Below are 17,280 nucleotides of genomic sequence, written 5' to 3' on the forward strand. Positions count from 1 at the left end.
GGAAGAGGATGACGTCAGTTGTCAGTTGGCTCAGTGCTGAGTGTAGTCGGAATTGCAGTGTGTGTGTGTGTGTGTGTGTGCGTGTGTGTGTGTGTGCGTGTGTGTGTGTGTGTGTGTGCGTGTGTGTGAGAGAAAGGGGGAGGGGGGGGGGGGGCGTGTGCCTAAAGGCTATTTAGGTGAACGAGTGAAGGTGCGTGTGCGTGTCTGAAGAAAGTGTGAGCGTAATCCGGTGTAGTGTGTTTGCGCGTGAGAGAGAGTGGTTGAAGGGAGGGGGTGTGTTTATGGGAAATAGAGATTTTGCGTGTGTGTGTGTGTGTGTGTGTGTGTGTGTGTGTGTGTGTGTGTGTGTGTGTGTGTTTACACAGACGGGAATACTGCGCCAAAGGAAGTGCGCCGGTTCTCCGTCTGAGCGTCCCGACTTCCTGCTCTGAGGCTGGAGAGAGAAAAGCTGCGGATCCGCTTTCAGACAGCAGCAGCAGCAGCAGCATGGAGCCCCAACACCACACACACACACCGCTTTAAGACACAAACACACACACATCAGGCAGGGCAGACGGACAGAGGAGCATCGGACATCCACAGCAGGGTAGGTGCAAGTTTACGTTTCCTTTAACTTTCAACTTTCGAAACGCATTCGTGCATAACAGAGAGACAGAAGCTGATTTGTGTTTGCTTTTTTTTGTATTTGCTGAAGCATGAGGACGTTCAGATACACCATGCCAACTTGAAAAACCACGCGCGTAAAGTGTTAAACCAGCGCGTAAGGAGCGTTAAAGCTGTGCGTAAAAGGTGTTAAAGTCTTATGCGTTCTACGCGTCGGCACTGACACTGTGCGTAAAGTTGCCCCAGTTTTTGTCCGGATACATTTGAAAAAAAAAAACATTATGAAAAGAGGTTAGTGTACCGGCTGCTTATGTGGAAAAAATTAGCCGTGGCTCCTTTAAATATCCAGTAGTAGACTTTCTGGTTTGTCTGGACCTCGCAGACTAATTGCCATGCGCTTCCGGATTGAAGCTGGCAGCAGACAACATCTTGAAAATGAGTCACTGGTGCAAAACAAAGAATCATTTGAGTTCCAGCAGAACCCATCTCCCCGTCCATACACAAGCACATATTTCCAACAATATGAAATAAGTATTCTAGAGAAATTCTATGTATGGTCATGTTCACCTTTTTGGTTTGTTTTTTTTCTGTTGGATTGACATATGAAGTGTCTCAAGTTCACTAGAGTGTCTATCTGGTAGATTCACATTTAAAGAGGGAGATTTCATAGATTGTCTCTCTAAGCTTTAATAGTGAGGGCCGGACTGCTTTTAATTTGAAATTCAGTAAATCAAAATTTCCTCTTGCTTTTGTTTCCAGTCCACACTTTGTGAGAGTAAAACACAGGGTGAACACAGATCAAATGCAGAGTGTCATCCAGACAAATATTCATTCTCTATATATTTTAGTGAATCATTCAATGTGCGTGTGCGTGTGTGTGTGTGGATGCAGAAGTTGCTCTTCAGAGGACAACTTCTGTGATTCTGGTGGCTCCCAGTGACAGGAAGTCCTACCTCCCAGAGAGGGAAGGCCTTTCTCCGGAAAGACGCCCCTGAAGCTGAATGACAGGAAGTCCTCGTTTAGATAGACAGACAGCACTACAGTTCGTACATCGCTTAACACACACACACCCAAGCAGGAAAAAGGAAGCGAGGACTTGAGTTTGTTTGTGTGTTCCTGGTGATGGGTCATTGTTTGCAGCACATACACTTTCCCCTCTCTGCTAGATGGTTTCCGTTCAGAAAGACGACTCATACTGTATTTTTATATTGAAAAAGTGGTTGAGTATGAAGGTAGGTAGAGGAACGGTTACCTCCGGTCTCGGTGTCTGGCTCCAATGATTCTCCTTTATTGAGGTAGATTAGGTTGCCATGGGGATCCCCCCTGATGCAGCTGGAAGTCTCTGCTGACACATTGTCATGGCTGCAAATTAAATCTCGTAGTAATGAGGTATTTCTTGTTATCCATCAGGCAGTAAGTAGTTTAGTATTTCCTGCTCGTGAATTGGAAAGTGAGGAAACGCTCACAGACAGTCAGTGGTTTCCAGGTAAATATGTCGGTTAGACCCGTGCTTGTCTTGGCAGAAGGTCACTGACCACATCCTGTTTTATCACCATGGAAACACCCTGAAAATCAACCAACGTCTAGCCCTCTCTTCCGCTTCTCTCTGTTACAGAGACAGCAAACTGAAAGGTGGAACATTAAATACAGTGACACTTTTAAAAGTGTAACGACCGCTTCAAACAAATCTTAATCGTTACCAGGCAAAGTTTATTTTCATTAAAAAACACAACTTTATATTTGTCCTACCCTTGAGATACCAGATGTATGTAAGTAAAGGTGAGGTCATGCATATTCAACTATAAAATCCAGGAAATTAAAATGTGAATACGGATGGCTTGATTAAAGGAAAGGTGTACGGTTAAGGTGATCAAGCAATAGACTCTTATAGATTATATGAAAAGTGGATGTAGCCACTGTGACGTCACCAGTTGGTCTGTGGACTGTTGTTTTGAAGCCTTGAGTCTGGATTTTTTGCTGCCGCCATCTTGGTTTTCTTGGCTTGTCAATCACAGGTAGGCACAACCTAAGACATGCCCCGCTTTCATGTCTATTTTAACCTTAAAAACTCGTCATGTTTTAAGACATAAAATGTCTGCTTGAAATAATAAATTGTGTCTGATAGGTTTTTTCTGCAAAATATTTAATTAATGTTAAACTGCCTTGTAAAAATCCTCCGAGGGCATCTCCTCCTCCTCCCTCAATAAAAATCCCTAATCTGCATATCCCCTGCCCCTTATGCAAATTCCCAACCGCCGCCCTCCGTCGGGAAAACAAAACACGTCTCTGCCATCGTTTAGCAGCAACTTGTTGAAACTTTAAGAGAGTTTGCAAAAATTACGATGGCGGTTACAGCTGGCTCGCGCATCGCCGAAGTGGTTGCCATACCATCACCCCGTCCATTAACAGGATTGGCTCCTTAGGTTTGTGACGTCTCAAACCTGCCAATCTATAACTATCTGTATCTGTTGTTCAGCCTGTCCTTGGCACACTGCAGTTTAAAAGCAGACAGGCCCAGCCATGGAGATGCCTGCTTATGTTGTCCCTTGTAGCACATGAAAAACAGCACATGGAGATGTTTACAAAGTTAAACACTTGATTTTCACTGGATGGGATCTTTGACGTGGCCATGAACACCACGCTGTATTGAAGAAAACACAAACCTGCTATTGAGACCCAATCTTGACTGCCACAATAAATCAAGTGTTAAGTAATGCCTTTTTCGATTTGACTTAGATACAATCAAAGACTACTTTTTGTAACCAGTGGAGTCGCCCCCTGTTGGAAATCAGACAGAATTCAGGTTTAAGGTATTTCCAGATTGGCTTCACTTTTGAAATCAAGAGGCTACGTCTTGGTTTTGCCGGCTTTTGTCTTCTGATTTGTCACTTATCTCTACATAAAACTTGCTCTTCCCACAATTGAAATAGGCCAAGGAGGTAAAGTAAGGTCACTTGGACAATCTACCCTGAATATTTATTGTGACTTCCTCCACACCATCCTGCCACTGACACCATCCTGCTTGAGTTGGCAGCCATGGTCTGTGACTGTGAGTCGACACCATAGTGTTCAGAAACTAAGTGGAAAACTGAACTGTCCTGTAAAGCCTTTGGTGTTGTTCAGGTGTTTGTGTTGCTGTGGGTTCGGTTTTGGGGGCAGGAAAGTCCCAGTCGGAGAAGGGGAGGTGGCGGTGGGCACGGCCAGCACTGCTATTCTTGTGGTTTTTAGTGGAGTTTGCTTCAGAGAGTTGGAATTTGTAATGGCATTGTCATTCTTTCTTTCTTTTCCTCCCTCTTTTTATGTCGTTTGTGTCGTCTGATTCCTTACACAGCCTAAGAATGAGAGAAAAATATCAATTCAATACCCTTTATAAACCATTATTTTATGGCTTGCTATAGGTGATAGTTAATATGGTGATGATCAAGTTAAAATGTTCTCTGCAGCCACCAAACATCCTACAAATTAGGACAACGTTTCCCATCAGCCAGAAGAATAAGCTTTTGATTCACCAGTGAATCGGAGTTCCATCCCTAACCTGTTGTGATGAGCTTTGGGTAGTGATCAGAAGAATGAGATCATGGATACAAGCGGCCAAATAAGAGTGCGTGAGTAGCTCAAACATCTGGAGGGATCTTGGGTTAGAGCTGCTGCTTTGCATTGAAAGGAGCCAGCTAAGGTCATTCGGGCATCTGATCAGGATGCCTCCTAGGCAACTTCCTTTTGACGTTTTAGTGGCACATCCAACTGATTGGAAGCCCCAGGTTAGGCCCAGAAACCCTGAAGGGGTTATACATCTCGTCTAGCCTCGGAACACCTTGTAACCATTGAGGAGCTGGAAAACATTGCTAGGGAGAGAGAAGGCTGGACTAACTTGCTAAGCCTGCTGCCACCGTGACTCTGCCCTTGATAAGCGGAAGAAAATCAATGGATGGATGGGTTTCCCAGCAGTCACACCACCTGTATGGTAAATGGTAAAATATAGAGCCGTTCTAGTCTTCAGACCACTTAATGTGCTCTTACACTACATGTCACATTCACCATTTCACACACCGCGAGGATTTTGGTGTTCAGTTTCTTGCCCAAGGACTCTTTGACGGGAAGACAGGAGGAACTGGGGATCAAATCGCCGACCTTCCAATTGGAGAGCGACCAACTCTACCTCAAAGCCATCCCAGAATAATGCCCTCTTGATAGTCAAAACAATGCATGGTTTGTAGGATTGTTTTTTTTATAATGTCTTGATTCCTCTCTGCAGGTCTCTGGTGTCATCCCGTCATGGAGAGTTCCATCACACTCTGGCAGTTCCTGCTGCAGCTGCTGATCGACCAAAGCCACAAACATCTCATCTGCTGGACGTCCAGCGACGGCGAGTTCAAGTTGCTCAAGTCAGAGGAAGTTGCCAAGCTGTGGGGGCTGCGTAAGAACAAGACGAACATGAACTATGACAAGCTGAGCAGAGCTCTGCGCTACTACTACGACAAAGTAAGCAACATATCAAAACTATTGAAGTAGGTTGTTACACCTTCAACATCTCAAGAGGCCAAAAGTCTTTATAAATACTTTTAACACATCCGGTGCTACCACTACGTAATGCATTGTTGAGAAGTCATTTCACTTAGTTCTGTGAGACCAAATTGGGCTTAACATAAGATATCCCGTCTCATTTCCTCTGCAGAACATCATCAAGAAGGTGATTGGCCAGAAGTTCGTGTACAAGTTTGTGTCGTTCCCTGAGATCCTGAAGATGGACCCTGCCGTGGTTGAGTCAGGCCGCAACAGTGAGGAATGTGGGGGTGCGGCTTCAGAACCTGAGACTGAAGAGGAGGACGGGAGTGGGCGAAACCAATACCTTCAATCAGGCCTGTACTCCTCCTTCACTGTCGGCTCCCTGCAGCACTCCTTAGAACCAAATCGGGCAATCAAGATGGAGCCCAGATCTGATCGGCATGACGACAGCTCCTCTGTCATCCGATTCATAACCAACCGAGGCCACTCCTCCCTTCCTTCCACCCCACCCCCATCCGCTTCTGAGACCTCCCATTCCTCCAGGCCATTGCTTCGGCAGGCCCGCTCTTCCTCCTGCTCCTCCTCCCCACCGCAAAGCCCCGCCCACACTCTATGGAGGGGGCGGCGCCAGAGCACAGACACTGATGAGCTTGAGCACAGCGTTCAACCTCTTAACCTGTCATCTGGTCAGAGGGAGAGAGTGAGGTCACAGAGCACCACAACGCCAGAGAGGAGGGGATTGACCAGTAACTCACCGTTGAGATCTAGGAAACCCAAAGGCTTGGAAATCTCCGCCTCCTCTCTCCTCCTGACAGGAAGTGACCTCGTCTCCATAGCTCTCAACAGCCCAGCGCTGCCCTCAGGGTCTATGACCCCTGCCTTATTCACTGCACAGGTACAACATGACAAATAACACATGTATTAAGCCATTGTACTCAAACTGTCTCCTGCAAATACAGGTGGTGTTAGGTGAGGGGGGGAAGAGTCAGAAGAGGGGAAGTAAATGACTGAGAAGGACGATGTGTTTTGGGGATGAGGAAAGTTAAGCTTGTAGAAGAGGAGGAGATGGAAAGAGGTGAGCGGAAAGAGGGAAAGGCGATGGAGGGAGGGAGGAGGTTCATAAGTGAAGCCATATGTTTCTGAAGCTCCTGATTCACTGGCAGCAACACACTGACCAAACCAGGACTGTCTGACTACAGTCAGGCATTCAGCCGCCGCTTTTATCCAGCATGAGCAATGATAGGCTGCTGAGTTTAAAGAGCATAATTGATGGAAAATAGAAGTGCATGCTTAAGCGGTAACTCATCCCTGAATCATTTATATGAATACTTTTTTTCGCAAGGAACACCTGAGTTGTTAGTATCCACAGGCCCTTATCCAGCACAGGAACCTTCAGAGCTTTTCCTGAAGCAGATGTGGTTCCAGTTTTAGTTCCTCAAAGAAGTTGTTCAGTTTGCTGCTCTTTGGTGGCCTCAACTGGTATCATGCCTTGTGCTCAATCTCTATGGTCAGTCAGGACCAACGAAAACATTCAAAGATGTTTTAGATTAGCAAGATTAATCTCGGTGTCAAACAAAGGAAATATGAGATGCAAAAATGTAGTATTCCATGTTGGAAGAGCTTGAGACTGCTTCCTGCTCTGAGAAACACAATTTTATATGTTTTCTTGGCTCCTTTTAAGCCTTTAATACAATGGTGACAACAGAGAGATGACAGGAAACAAGAGAGGAAAGAGTTTAGGAATCTTTAAAACAGAATAACTCGGTAGTTGTACTTATCTACTCAGTGAGATGTTAACACAAGCACACTGACGAAAAACGTTATTCCTGAACTCTTTGCTTCCCAGCTGGTCCATGACAGAAGCAGAGAGAAAACAACACTGACCTTAGTTAAATATGGAGAGAAAGAAGAAAGTCGAGACAAAGGGAAATGCATCTCATGAATTCTGTATGAGTGGAGCTTCCTGACCTGCTCGGAGTTAGTCTGCCAAGTCAATCTGTCTGGTAGACGTGAGTTCACTAGAGGGCAGACTTGTCTTTGAGCTCTGGGTGAGACTGAGTGATACAACAACTTCGCCACAGACTATGAACAGCTCTGTGGACTTATTGCCAGAATAAACAGCATCATTTCCATCTCGGTGTATTTATCCTCTGACATTTAATTTTGGGTTTTGTCGATGTAGACTCCATCTGGTCTGCTGCTCACTCCCAGTCATCTACTCTCCAATATCCACTTCTGGTCTGGCTTGAGTCCAGTGGGGCCCCTCAGCCCTGCCCAACTCCAGAGCCACGCCCCCCTCTTCCAGGTAAGACAACCCACACACAAAGACACATGTGGGAGTGTTGTTTATGTGAGGCACCTCAGTGACTTCATATTGTTCAAACATAACTAAAGGACAGAGGTGTAAAGAGAGCTGAAATATTCTACTCAAGTAAAATCAACTGTTGTAACTGAAATTGTAAAAGTAAAAAGCAGCTCACCTAAAAAGTACTGAAAGTAAAAGTTAGTTTCCCATCCCGCTGATTTTTTATGATAAACAAATTTTGCCAAGGCTACCTTACACATGCATCCTATGCAAATAAAATATTTTAGTTTTGGTGTCAAAATGATCCTTTGTTTAACCAGAAACAGCAGTTACATAGCTCTCTTCATAGCCACCAGACTCCACTGACAAAAACAGTCATTTTACCTCGCAGAACACGGGAGTTGCTGATGGTCTACCGCTGCCTCGATTGGATAGTTTCTTTGTGTTATTGTGTGGTGTTTTAAAGGGTTGGTTTGGCTCCGAATTAACGAGTGCGAACGCGTAACGAGGCAGCGGTAGACCAGCAAGTCCCGTGTTCTGCAAGCTAAAATCCGATGTCTGCAATGACTCCATAAACAATGTTTTTGTTAATGGAGTCTGGCGGCTTTGAAGAGATCTGACGGCTGTTTCTGGTTAAACCCAAAAACGTCCCACGAACTCTCTTCTATCTCATTCATGGTTCACTCACGTTATGCATCGGGCCCAGGTAGTTGTAGCTTCGGACTCAGTAAAAGATCAACTGGCACCGGCTGTTTTGTCGCGATGCATGACACTTTGATTTGATTGGCCTGTTTTTGATTGATTGGTGTCTGGTCCAAGTCAGTTTTTCTTTCTAGCTCGCAATATCTGTAGATAAATATTTTACTCAGTAATGGATGGATGTACAATTGTAGCGAATTACTTTACTTCATTCACAACATACTTGAGTTAAAGTAAAATGACTGACATTAAAAAGTACTCAAAAAAGCTTGTAATTCGTTACTTCAACCTCTGCTAAAGGAGGACAAACAGTTTAAATCTACTCAAAGGACTACATGGTGATACTTTTGTACAATGCAACAAAGCAATGTGCACAATGCAAAAACAGGTCTCTCCTTACCTTTGAACACCTTGCCAATTGCTATGCAAAGTGGCAATGATTGTGTCTCAACATTTGTTGGATTGTCGCCCCCTAAGTCTCATGTTAACAAGAAGTTTTGGAAACTGTTGAACTGTATGACAAACACTTTGTTAAAAGCATCCCCTTGTTTTTGTTCAGTGTATTTCCTGTTAGATAAGATCAACCCCGTCCCCAATTCAAAGCAAGGCGATGGAATTTGGTTAAATTCAAAACACATTTTTACAAACTTTCAAATTAAAAGGCATATTCAAGAACACACAAACCAAACAGTGGCCTTTGCAACACCAGTTATTCTTCATGCTTGGAAAGGGGGTAGAGGGGAGCGGTTGCTGGTTGGTTGAAGCCTCACAGCTAGATGCCATTAAAATCTTACACGTCTTCAGCTTCGTAGATTACCCCTAACTTTCTACCATATATTTATCAACTGACTTGTGTCTTCTAAGTATAGAGATGTAAGAAAACCAATACACACAGGATATACTGTATGCAGACACATTTAATACTTAGAGATACAACCAGTTCAAGCTTTGACTGTCTGATGCTAGAAAACATTTTTTATGGATTATTCATGAAATGGGTTCCATAGTGAGCTCTAAAGGTCTCATGTCTGACAGTTATGCATATAAAGGTCAAGCAGACCATTTTAATTTCATGCCTTTCAGAGAAAACACTGGTTTAGTCGTGGTGGTGACAGACACAAAATCTCGGTTTGCATATAAATTCTAGATTTACTGTAAATTCCTCCCTAATAACTTCAGGGTTTTTAGTTATTTCACAAGCAGATTTACCTCAACAGTTTCACACAGTTCTATGTGTGTTAGTGTGATTCACCGTGTGCCAGGGTTTCAAAATAAGCTACAGATGTTTCCTTTCTGGTGTGGACATGAAGAGGGGGAAACTTCCTGTTGGCTAGGGGGAAAGGGAGAGGGCTGGTTGGTCAGGGAACCTCCCGTCGGTGTCAACCCAAATAAAAAAACACAACTCTAAAATAATCTGGCAAGATTTAACGACCAGCGTTGCGGTCCCCACAATGTTGGTCGGTCCCCGCAACTTTTGTGCTTTACCAGGTTTAAGTCCCCAGATTGTAATATAAGCAAAACAGCATGTGGATTGATGATTGCAAGATGAAGTAATTAGTGGGTACTGTAGAGTGTGTGTGTGTGAACACATGTAAAAGAATGTGTACTGTATATGAACGCACATAACATTATATGTGCCAGTGTATAGGTTAAATGGGTGTATGTATAGCATACTGTACATGTGTCAACCAATGACTGTGTATTATAGATGGACGATGCTTCTCCATCTGCTCTCATTGTACAAAATTGAAGCCAAAATAACAGCTGACATCTTGGCTGCTGGTAACATCGTTTGGCGCAGTAGAGATCGGCGGGTGGAGCCGCTGTAGCTACTTCCGCTAACCAAAACACACTCTTAAAAGAAGAACCCACACGTCAGCGTATTTAACAGCAGAACAGCTTCTTTTGTTGGTCTGAAGCAGACGTTCACACATATGTAAACTTCAATGACAGTACTCTCGCTGTTCCTCCTCCACTCTGCTAATCCGGAACAGATCGACTGCAGGAGCTGTATTTGTCAACAGAGCTGTCAATCATCCTTTTTACAGCATCAAATAACTAATTAAAAGTAAACTTGGACATAAATCAGCCTGATAATAACTATAATGTCAGAAAGCATGTTTAAGAAAAACGTTTTGGCATGTATATTGATTTTCTTGTTTGACTCATGTCCCACCTCATAACAGACAGGAGGCAGGCTTTATGGCCTATACTGCAGCCAGTCAGCAGGGGGCGCTCACAATGTTTTGGCTTCACTTTAACGGAGCTGTCATGTCGTCCATCTCTTCTATGGTGTCAACAATACGTGCTAGAATGTTTTTTGTATTACAGCTAAAATGTTTAATGTTTAATCATGGAATATTAGCCAATGAACTACAAGAGCTCCAAATAAACAAATATGTTCTGTGTTTTCCTCTCCCCCCACAGTTCCCCTCGCTGCTGAATGGACCCATCCCTATGCCTTTACCCAGCATGGACGCTCCCTCTCCTCTGCTGCTCTCCTCCAATTCCCACCAATCCTGATGCCAGCTGAAGCTCCAACAGTAATCTGTGCCACAGCAGCACAGATAAGGACCAAGCCAATCAGCCTTAAACTATGATGTCTAACAAGAATTGGAATTCTTTTTTAAAGATTGTTTTTTGGCCATTTTGCCTTTATTAGATAGGACAGCTGAAGATAGACAGGAAAGTGGGGAATGACATGCAGCAAAGGTCAGAGGGCAGGAGTCGAACCTGCAGCCGCTGCGTCGAGGACTGTAGCCTCTGTATATGGGGCGCCTGCTCTACCAACTGAGCTACACCAGCGCCCCTGGAGTTGGATTTCTTATGAGTCAGACTGCACTTCTGAACCCCGTTTCTTTGCATTTATTAAATGACGAAACAGGAGCTTCACTCTGAAGATTTGCTCTCTGAGAGGAGTATTTGCTGAAGACATTTCGTTGTGTGTTTACTTAAGTTAAACTCATGTACTTTTTGTGTTTGATGCTTTCCCCATTTAGGAAGTAAAAGCCTCTAAATTTTTTCTCATGCGAAGACCTCATGTATCTCATCTCATTTTTTATCTCATCTCATTCCACCTGATTTACACCATCAGTGATACAGACTTCTATCTACTCAATATTCACACCACCGACTCAAACAGTGGAGATCTGGGGAAATCCTTGTCAGCAATTATGCGACAAAAAGACAATTAAAATACTCAAGTACAGCTTCTTCGAGTTAGTAAGCATTCATTGTGCCAATCAATCTAAAGAAATACACTTGCTTTCTTTTCAACCTAAAGTTAGCATTAAGTGAGACTATTACTACCACACCCATGTCTGTTTGCTTATACAGGAGACTGCTAGCTTATTTTAGCATTAAGACTGGAATACAAGGCAACAGGTTGCTTTGCTCCGCCCAAGGTGACAAATTCAAACTAATAGCATCTAAAAGCTCAAATATTTAACACATTATGTGTGTAATTCTTGGTGACAAAATGACTCGCAGAAGTAGCTGTTCCTGATCATTTACTTTTACATCTGTAACACTAAAACGTGTCATTTTTAACTTTTATTTTTGTATTAATATAACAATCACACAGCATAACGTGTTTATGCTAACTGTTTCCACTCTTTATGCTAAGCTAGCTAGCTGCTGGCTGCATCTATGTATTCAACTGACATGAATGTGGTATCAATCTTCTTATCCATTTAGGCAAGAATTCCTAAAATGTCAAAGAAATATCCCTTTAATTTGATCATGTTACAAGAATGACTTGGAGTTTGACTCAATCCTGTAATCATGTTCGATCATATACAGTAGAAGAGAATAGGCTGGCTGGCAGTGGGTGGTGTGGGGATTACCTCCGGTCAGCGGCTAGCTCAGGTGGCGTCAGTAGACGTTTCTTGTTCAAGGTTTATTATCTGTGGTTGGTCCAAAAGAAATAAACTGGAGATAGTAGGCTTCTAGTCCTTATCGTTATCAAGGCTAAAAACACATAAGGTGCTTTGGTGTTGGTGGTTCAGCGCCAAACTTCTCACTGGACGCTGCCACCCAGCAAACCACACCCACTACCAGCCAGCCAAAAGAAAGAGGGAACTAATAATGTGACTGCTAAAGAGCATCCTGCTCAAGCTAACACGTATAATGAGACCACAACTGTGTAACAAAAAGGCTTCACAGGACAGTAACTTACTCTGACAGATAGCAAGTAGCAATGATTGTATTTTTTCCCCCTGTGCTAACACTTCCATTAAATAGACTGAATACCCAAAATGTGAATGATTTGAGGTATCACAGTATTCAACCAATGGTCATGGCTCATTTATCACCATTAAACCCATAAACTTGATATCCTTTTCCCAGATCTGCACTGTTTAAGCGAAGGTGTGGCCCCGTTACAGTTCGACATGACATTGACTCCTAGCAGAGCACCTGCTAGCCAGCGCGCCAAAATGCTGTGGACGTGTTCAATTATTGCTTTGACTCGACGCTGTGAACTTTTTTTATTATCTCTGTATAATTTCATGCTTTTTAAAAAAAAAAATGCACTGTACTTTTAAGGCGTATACCAGCGGTGCCTATAATAGTGTAAGACTTGTGTAAATGTGTTTTGCTTTAAACCGTGTTTAAAAGACAGTCCAGGTCAAAATTGCACAAAAGTTTTGTTTTGTAAAATGGCTCCTGGTTATTTTTATAGAGAAATTAATGGAAATATATTCTCAGTGATTTGCTTGTGTTTTGCTGGTTTGTTGAGAGAATTGTTTTTGGAATAAAATTACTTTTCTGAATGACTGTGTTCACTCTTTCACCATTCGAAGAATGACTGCTGCACAGGCGGTTTATGAAACAGATTAAATTTACTTTCCATGGTTATGAGAAATAAATAGTTCCAGTAAAAAGAGTCACACACCAACTGTTGACCGGCAGCTCAGTGTTTCAGAGAGGTCGAATTCACAACACAGCAGGCCTTCCATGCATCAGGCGCACGCACACATACACGCGTTCAGACATGTTCACATAGATTCAGGTCATTCATACATTTGAAAAAGTTTTACAGTTTTACAATGATAAATATTAAGCCGTTGTAGAAATCTCCTGTCATGCATGTCACTGCTGCTCATGTCAAAAAAAGACTATTTGCAGAAACACAGTTTGAAGTTTAGAATGGAATAATCCCTGTCCTTATGTTTAAAGTTATAACTTTTTCTTGTGGCAACAAAGCCTGCAGATACAGATCACTGTGAAATACAAGGAGAAACAGGCTTCCTCCATTTAAAGCTACCTAAGGAGAAATCAAAGGGCAATTAGTCGATGTCACACAGGAAGTTTTCCACTAATATAATGACTTTTTCCCTGTGAACATCATTTTCCACTTATTGGAAATGCAAACCATTAACAAGATCTCCCATGTGTTCTGTGTTAACAGTTTGTGTTGGACTTTAATTTAACATGCTGTTGTACATACACGAAAGGTTTTTAACTTCTGAAATACAGTATGTTAACAGGATTATTACACAATAGCTTCAAACTGTGTTAAAGTCAATGTTTATTACATCAAAGTTTAAGCATTAGTAGTGCTTCCAGCACTTTCCTAGCAAGTTCTACCTGATCAGTATGTTGGAACAAAGAACTCTAGTGTTGCTCAAATCCTTTAAATTTCAGCAGATGATGAATGTGAAATGTTCATGTTGACTAAATGAGCTGCAATGAGATGAGCATTCCCTTCAGATCTTCTCATTTATCAAGTCACACTCTTAAAAGTTCAATCTTTGGTGTTCAATGCATTCCTGGTGTTATTCAGTGCAGAAGCGTATGCACTGCACTCATTTTTTTTTGCTACTGCGAGTGTAGAAAATGCTATTTCTGCCTTTTCCATCACGTTCTTCTCTCCGGTGCTCTGACTCTAAAACAAGATGAATCCCTTTCTTGCCAAAAGTGAGAATAGAAGATCAATAACACTAATATCTGTTCAGTAAACAATGAAATGAAAACTAGAATCAGGTGGAAGCTAACCTGGTTCTATCTTAAAGTAACTCTCTATCTAAAAGCCAGCCTGAGTTCAGGACTGTTCAGGCTTAGAAACCCCACAGTGTCTACAAGACTCCATAAAGTTACTGCACCCAACCAAGAAATAGTCCTGAATAGGGGTGGGACAAAATATTGATATCTCAATATCTTGCAATATATCAATTATCGCAGTATCATTGTATCGTGATATTACTGTTATCGTGGGCCACATATCGCATCGGGAGTTTCCTTGCAATTCCCACCCCTAGTCCTGAATGTCCCTCCGAAGAAACCACAACTTCTCACTTTTACGTTTAAATTCTGTAAGAATAAAACAAAAAATATATTACGTGGTAATTTGTGAGTTTGAGAGGTGTTGGGAGGCAGATATGTAATATTTTGGCCACAGCTATGCTAGCTTTTACACCAATTAAAGCCTTTGTGCTAAGCTAAGCTATCAACATCCTTAAGCTAGCTACATATTTACTGCATTGCATCTGATTGGTACCATCTTCTTCTAATCCAATTTTTACAAGAGAGCGAATAAGCTTGTTTTCCAAAATGTCCAATTATTCCTTTAAACTATGTAAAACACTTTTTGCTATCACACAGCTGACAGGAATATCTGGACAGGAAGTGACTACACCTACGTTGGTCCACAGGAATAAGACAAATACTCACTGCAACTGAATAAAGTCAGGAATGCATAGCACATCACTGGACATTTCTAAATTCTGTAAATCAAACATGAAAGATCTTCCATTTGCTGCAGTAAACATGCAGTTTACAGAAGTAAGACTTCTCAACCGGCTTCATCTGTAACATCACCGTCAGTTGCAAACGACACAGCGGGCAGTTAAATCGAAAATTTCAATTTGAAATCTTTTTTTTTCTCTTCCTGTGTACAAACGCTGTGGTCCGACGAAAAGTGAAAAACAACCATTTTGCTTTTGAAAACCCCACCCCGCCCACCTCTATCCCAGCCCCTCCCCCCCCTCCGAAAAACATGCCACATTGACTCTGTTATTTCACAAGGAGAGGTCAAAGGTCACAGACACAGAGAACACATCTTAATACTGTTGGGTAAACTGGGCCGTGTTGAGGTCCGGCTCCCTGATTCCAAAAAAACACACTGAAGTGCAGGTTAAAAACAAAGAGTTACTGCAGTGAGATCTCCAAATGCACACAGAGCGACAAAGTGTAGCTTGCATTAATTTATTTTTTTTAAAGTCCTTGCAGTTCTGAGGGGTTTCAGGGAAGGCCTGCTGGCTTCCTGTGGGACGTCACATGACTTCCTGTTAAGCTCCGGTATTCATCCATGCTTTTGGCTCTTCTTCCCGACAGTTTTCTTCCCCCCTTGTCCTCTCTGTTGGCTCTGTTGCTGAGCCAGGACAAAAGAACTGGAAGTTGGTTTCATGTTCTCCCAGTTTGACTCTGTGTGCTTCTTTTACTCACAGCCCAAAAACTGTTACCACAATCCACTCACACTCCTGCCTTTTCACCATCAGTGTAAACCCTCTCAGGGCCGCAGAGCCTCCAGAAGAGAGTCCGACTGAAATGTTTCAGAAAAATGAGGAATCCAGAGAAACCGTTTTTTCCACCAAACGAGACCATCTATCCGACCCGGTCTTTCAAAACCTGGAAATGTTGTAGAGTTCAGTCACGGAAGCTCGAAGAAAAACAAAACATAAACTCCAAATATATATAGATTTACATATTTATAAAAAAAAAATCTGAATAAACTGAAGCGTTCGGTCTCCAAGTACGACAACAAGAACAACAACTTGGATCACAGCGTCGACATTAACATCAGTGGAATTCTAAACTCGAATGAAGCCGGAGAATCGTCAGCAGAAAAACAATAGTAACCTTACTGACTGCTCAACTGTGCATGGCGTCTTGAGTTCACATCATGGACACACACACACACATGCACACGCACACACACAGTGTGTTAAATACAGACAGTAGTAGTTTAGCAGCAAAAAATTCAACCTCATCCCAACCCCCAATAAATAAACACAGTCTCCTTACAGATTCAACCCAGAGTCACACGCTCAGAGGGGTGTGTGTGTGTGCTGATGTGTGTGTGTGCAGGTAGGGGGTGGGGGTGGGGGGCAGGTGGGCTCATGCGAGAGGTTGGTGGGAAGTGATTTTGAGTTGGGCAGTTGACCATCCTCTTCATCAGACACTAGAAGAGCATGCTCTGCCGCCTGTTGATCTTGCCGTTACCTGGAAGAAAAAGAAAAGACTCTAAAAATACAATACCCATAATGCCTTTGTTTTACATTAAATGTGATACACCTAGCTTTTACCAATAGCTCATTGCTTTTTTGATATTTAAAGGCAACTATAATGCTCACTTTAGTTTTTTTCCCCCAAAGTGAATTTTGTCTCACAGCCAGGTCAAAACATAACACAGAACACATAAAGACAGAGGCACACAGACCTATATACAGAGAACCTGGTAACATACATTATATCAGGTGGCAACTACAACTGCAGTTTGACACTGCCTGATGTGATCTTACTGGAGACTTTAATTATAACTTCCAACCTGTTCTTGTTCGTCACTTATTTCAAGTTTACCATGCCAAGTAATAAAAGCAGAAAATAACGGCCTCTACCATGGAGCTCTTAAAGAGTGTTATGATAAGCACACACATCAAATCAGTTTAGATTCAAAAGGTGCTGCAGTCATTTCTGGGATTTTCCGTACAAATTGGCAGTGCATAGCTTGCTATTAATAGCCCTTTTTTAATTGCGATTCTGCCACAGTGCCGTACCAAAGCTCCGCTGTTACGCCGGCTTTGTCATTTTACACTGAACCAAGCAACGCCGGCATAAAGCCGGTCCAGTGTGTGTTTTACATTGCGTTGCGGCATTGCGGAAGCAAAAGGCACGTGACCGGGCGGCTGTTGCTCAGTGGTAGAGTCAGTCGTTTCTCAATCAAAAGGTTGGTGGTTCGATCCCCAGCACCCTCAGTCTACATGTCGAAGTGTCCTTGGGCAAGACACTGAACCCCAAATCTCTTCCGGTGGCATAGCCAACGGTGTGTGACTGATTGACAGTTGGGCACTTTATGTAGCAGCCTCTGCCATCAGTGTGAATGGGTGAATGTGACATGTAGGTTAAAGTTCTTTGTGTGGTCGCATGACAAGAAAAGCGCTCTATAA

General features: G+C 42.7%; 2 protein-coding genes across 4 annotated transcripts in view; one reads left to right on the top strand and one right to left on the bottom strand.

The window, feature by feature from the left end:
- The first annotated feature begins 324 nt into the window (after nt 1-324).
- On the top strand, nt 325-12,879 carry elk3 (ETS transcription factor ELK3). Of its 2 annotated transcripts, XM_069670907.1 has the most exons (5): nt 325-586; nt 4,859-5,085; nt 5,279-6,004; nt 7,292-7,414; nt 10,541-12,879. In XM_069670907.1, the coding sequence occupies exons 2-5, from the start codon at nt 4,879-4,881 to the stop codon at nt 10,634-10,636; spliced, it is 1,152 nt and encodes a 383-aa protein (XP_069527008.1). In that variant the 5' UTR covers nt 325-586; nt 4,859-4,878; the 3' UTR covers nt 10,637-12,879. The 2 variants fall into 2 exon arrangements, with proteins under 2 accessions (XP_069527008.1, XP_069527009.1); XM_069670908.1 differs by lacking the exons at nt 7,292-7,414; nt 10,541-12,879 and adding an exon at nt 6,956-7,283.
- Nucleotides 12,880-15,109: 2,230 nt separating this feature from the next.
- The window catches only part of cdk17 (cyclin dependent kinase 17), a 52,043-nt gene continuing 49,872 nt past the window's right edge, over nt 15,110-17,280 (bottom strand). For both annotated transcript variants that reach the window (XM_069670839.1, XM_069670838.1), the window contains one exon: nt 15,110-16,336. In XM_069670839.1, coding sequence (XP_069526940.1) covers nt 16,296-16,336 — 41 coding nt within the window. In that variant the 3' untranslated portion in view covers nt 15,110-16,295. The remainder of the gene's footprint in view (nt 16,337-17,280) is intronic.

Source organism: Semicossyphus pulcher, unplaced genomic scaffold (genome assembly GCF_022749685.1).
Source record: "Semicossyphus pulcher isolate SPU_LCO1_2020_fin unplaced genomic scaffold, fSemPul1.0.p SCAF_20, whole genome shotgun sequence".
Classification (NCBI taxonomy): Eukaryota; Metazoa; Chordata; class Actinopteri; order Labriformes; family Labridae; genus Semicossyphus; species Semicossyphus pulcher.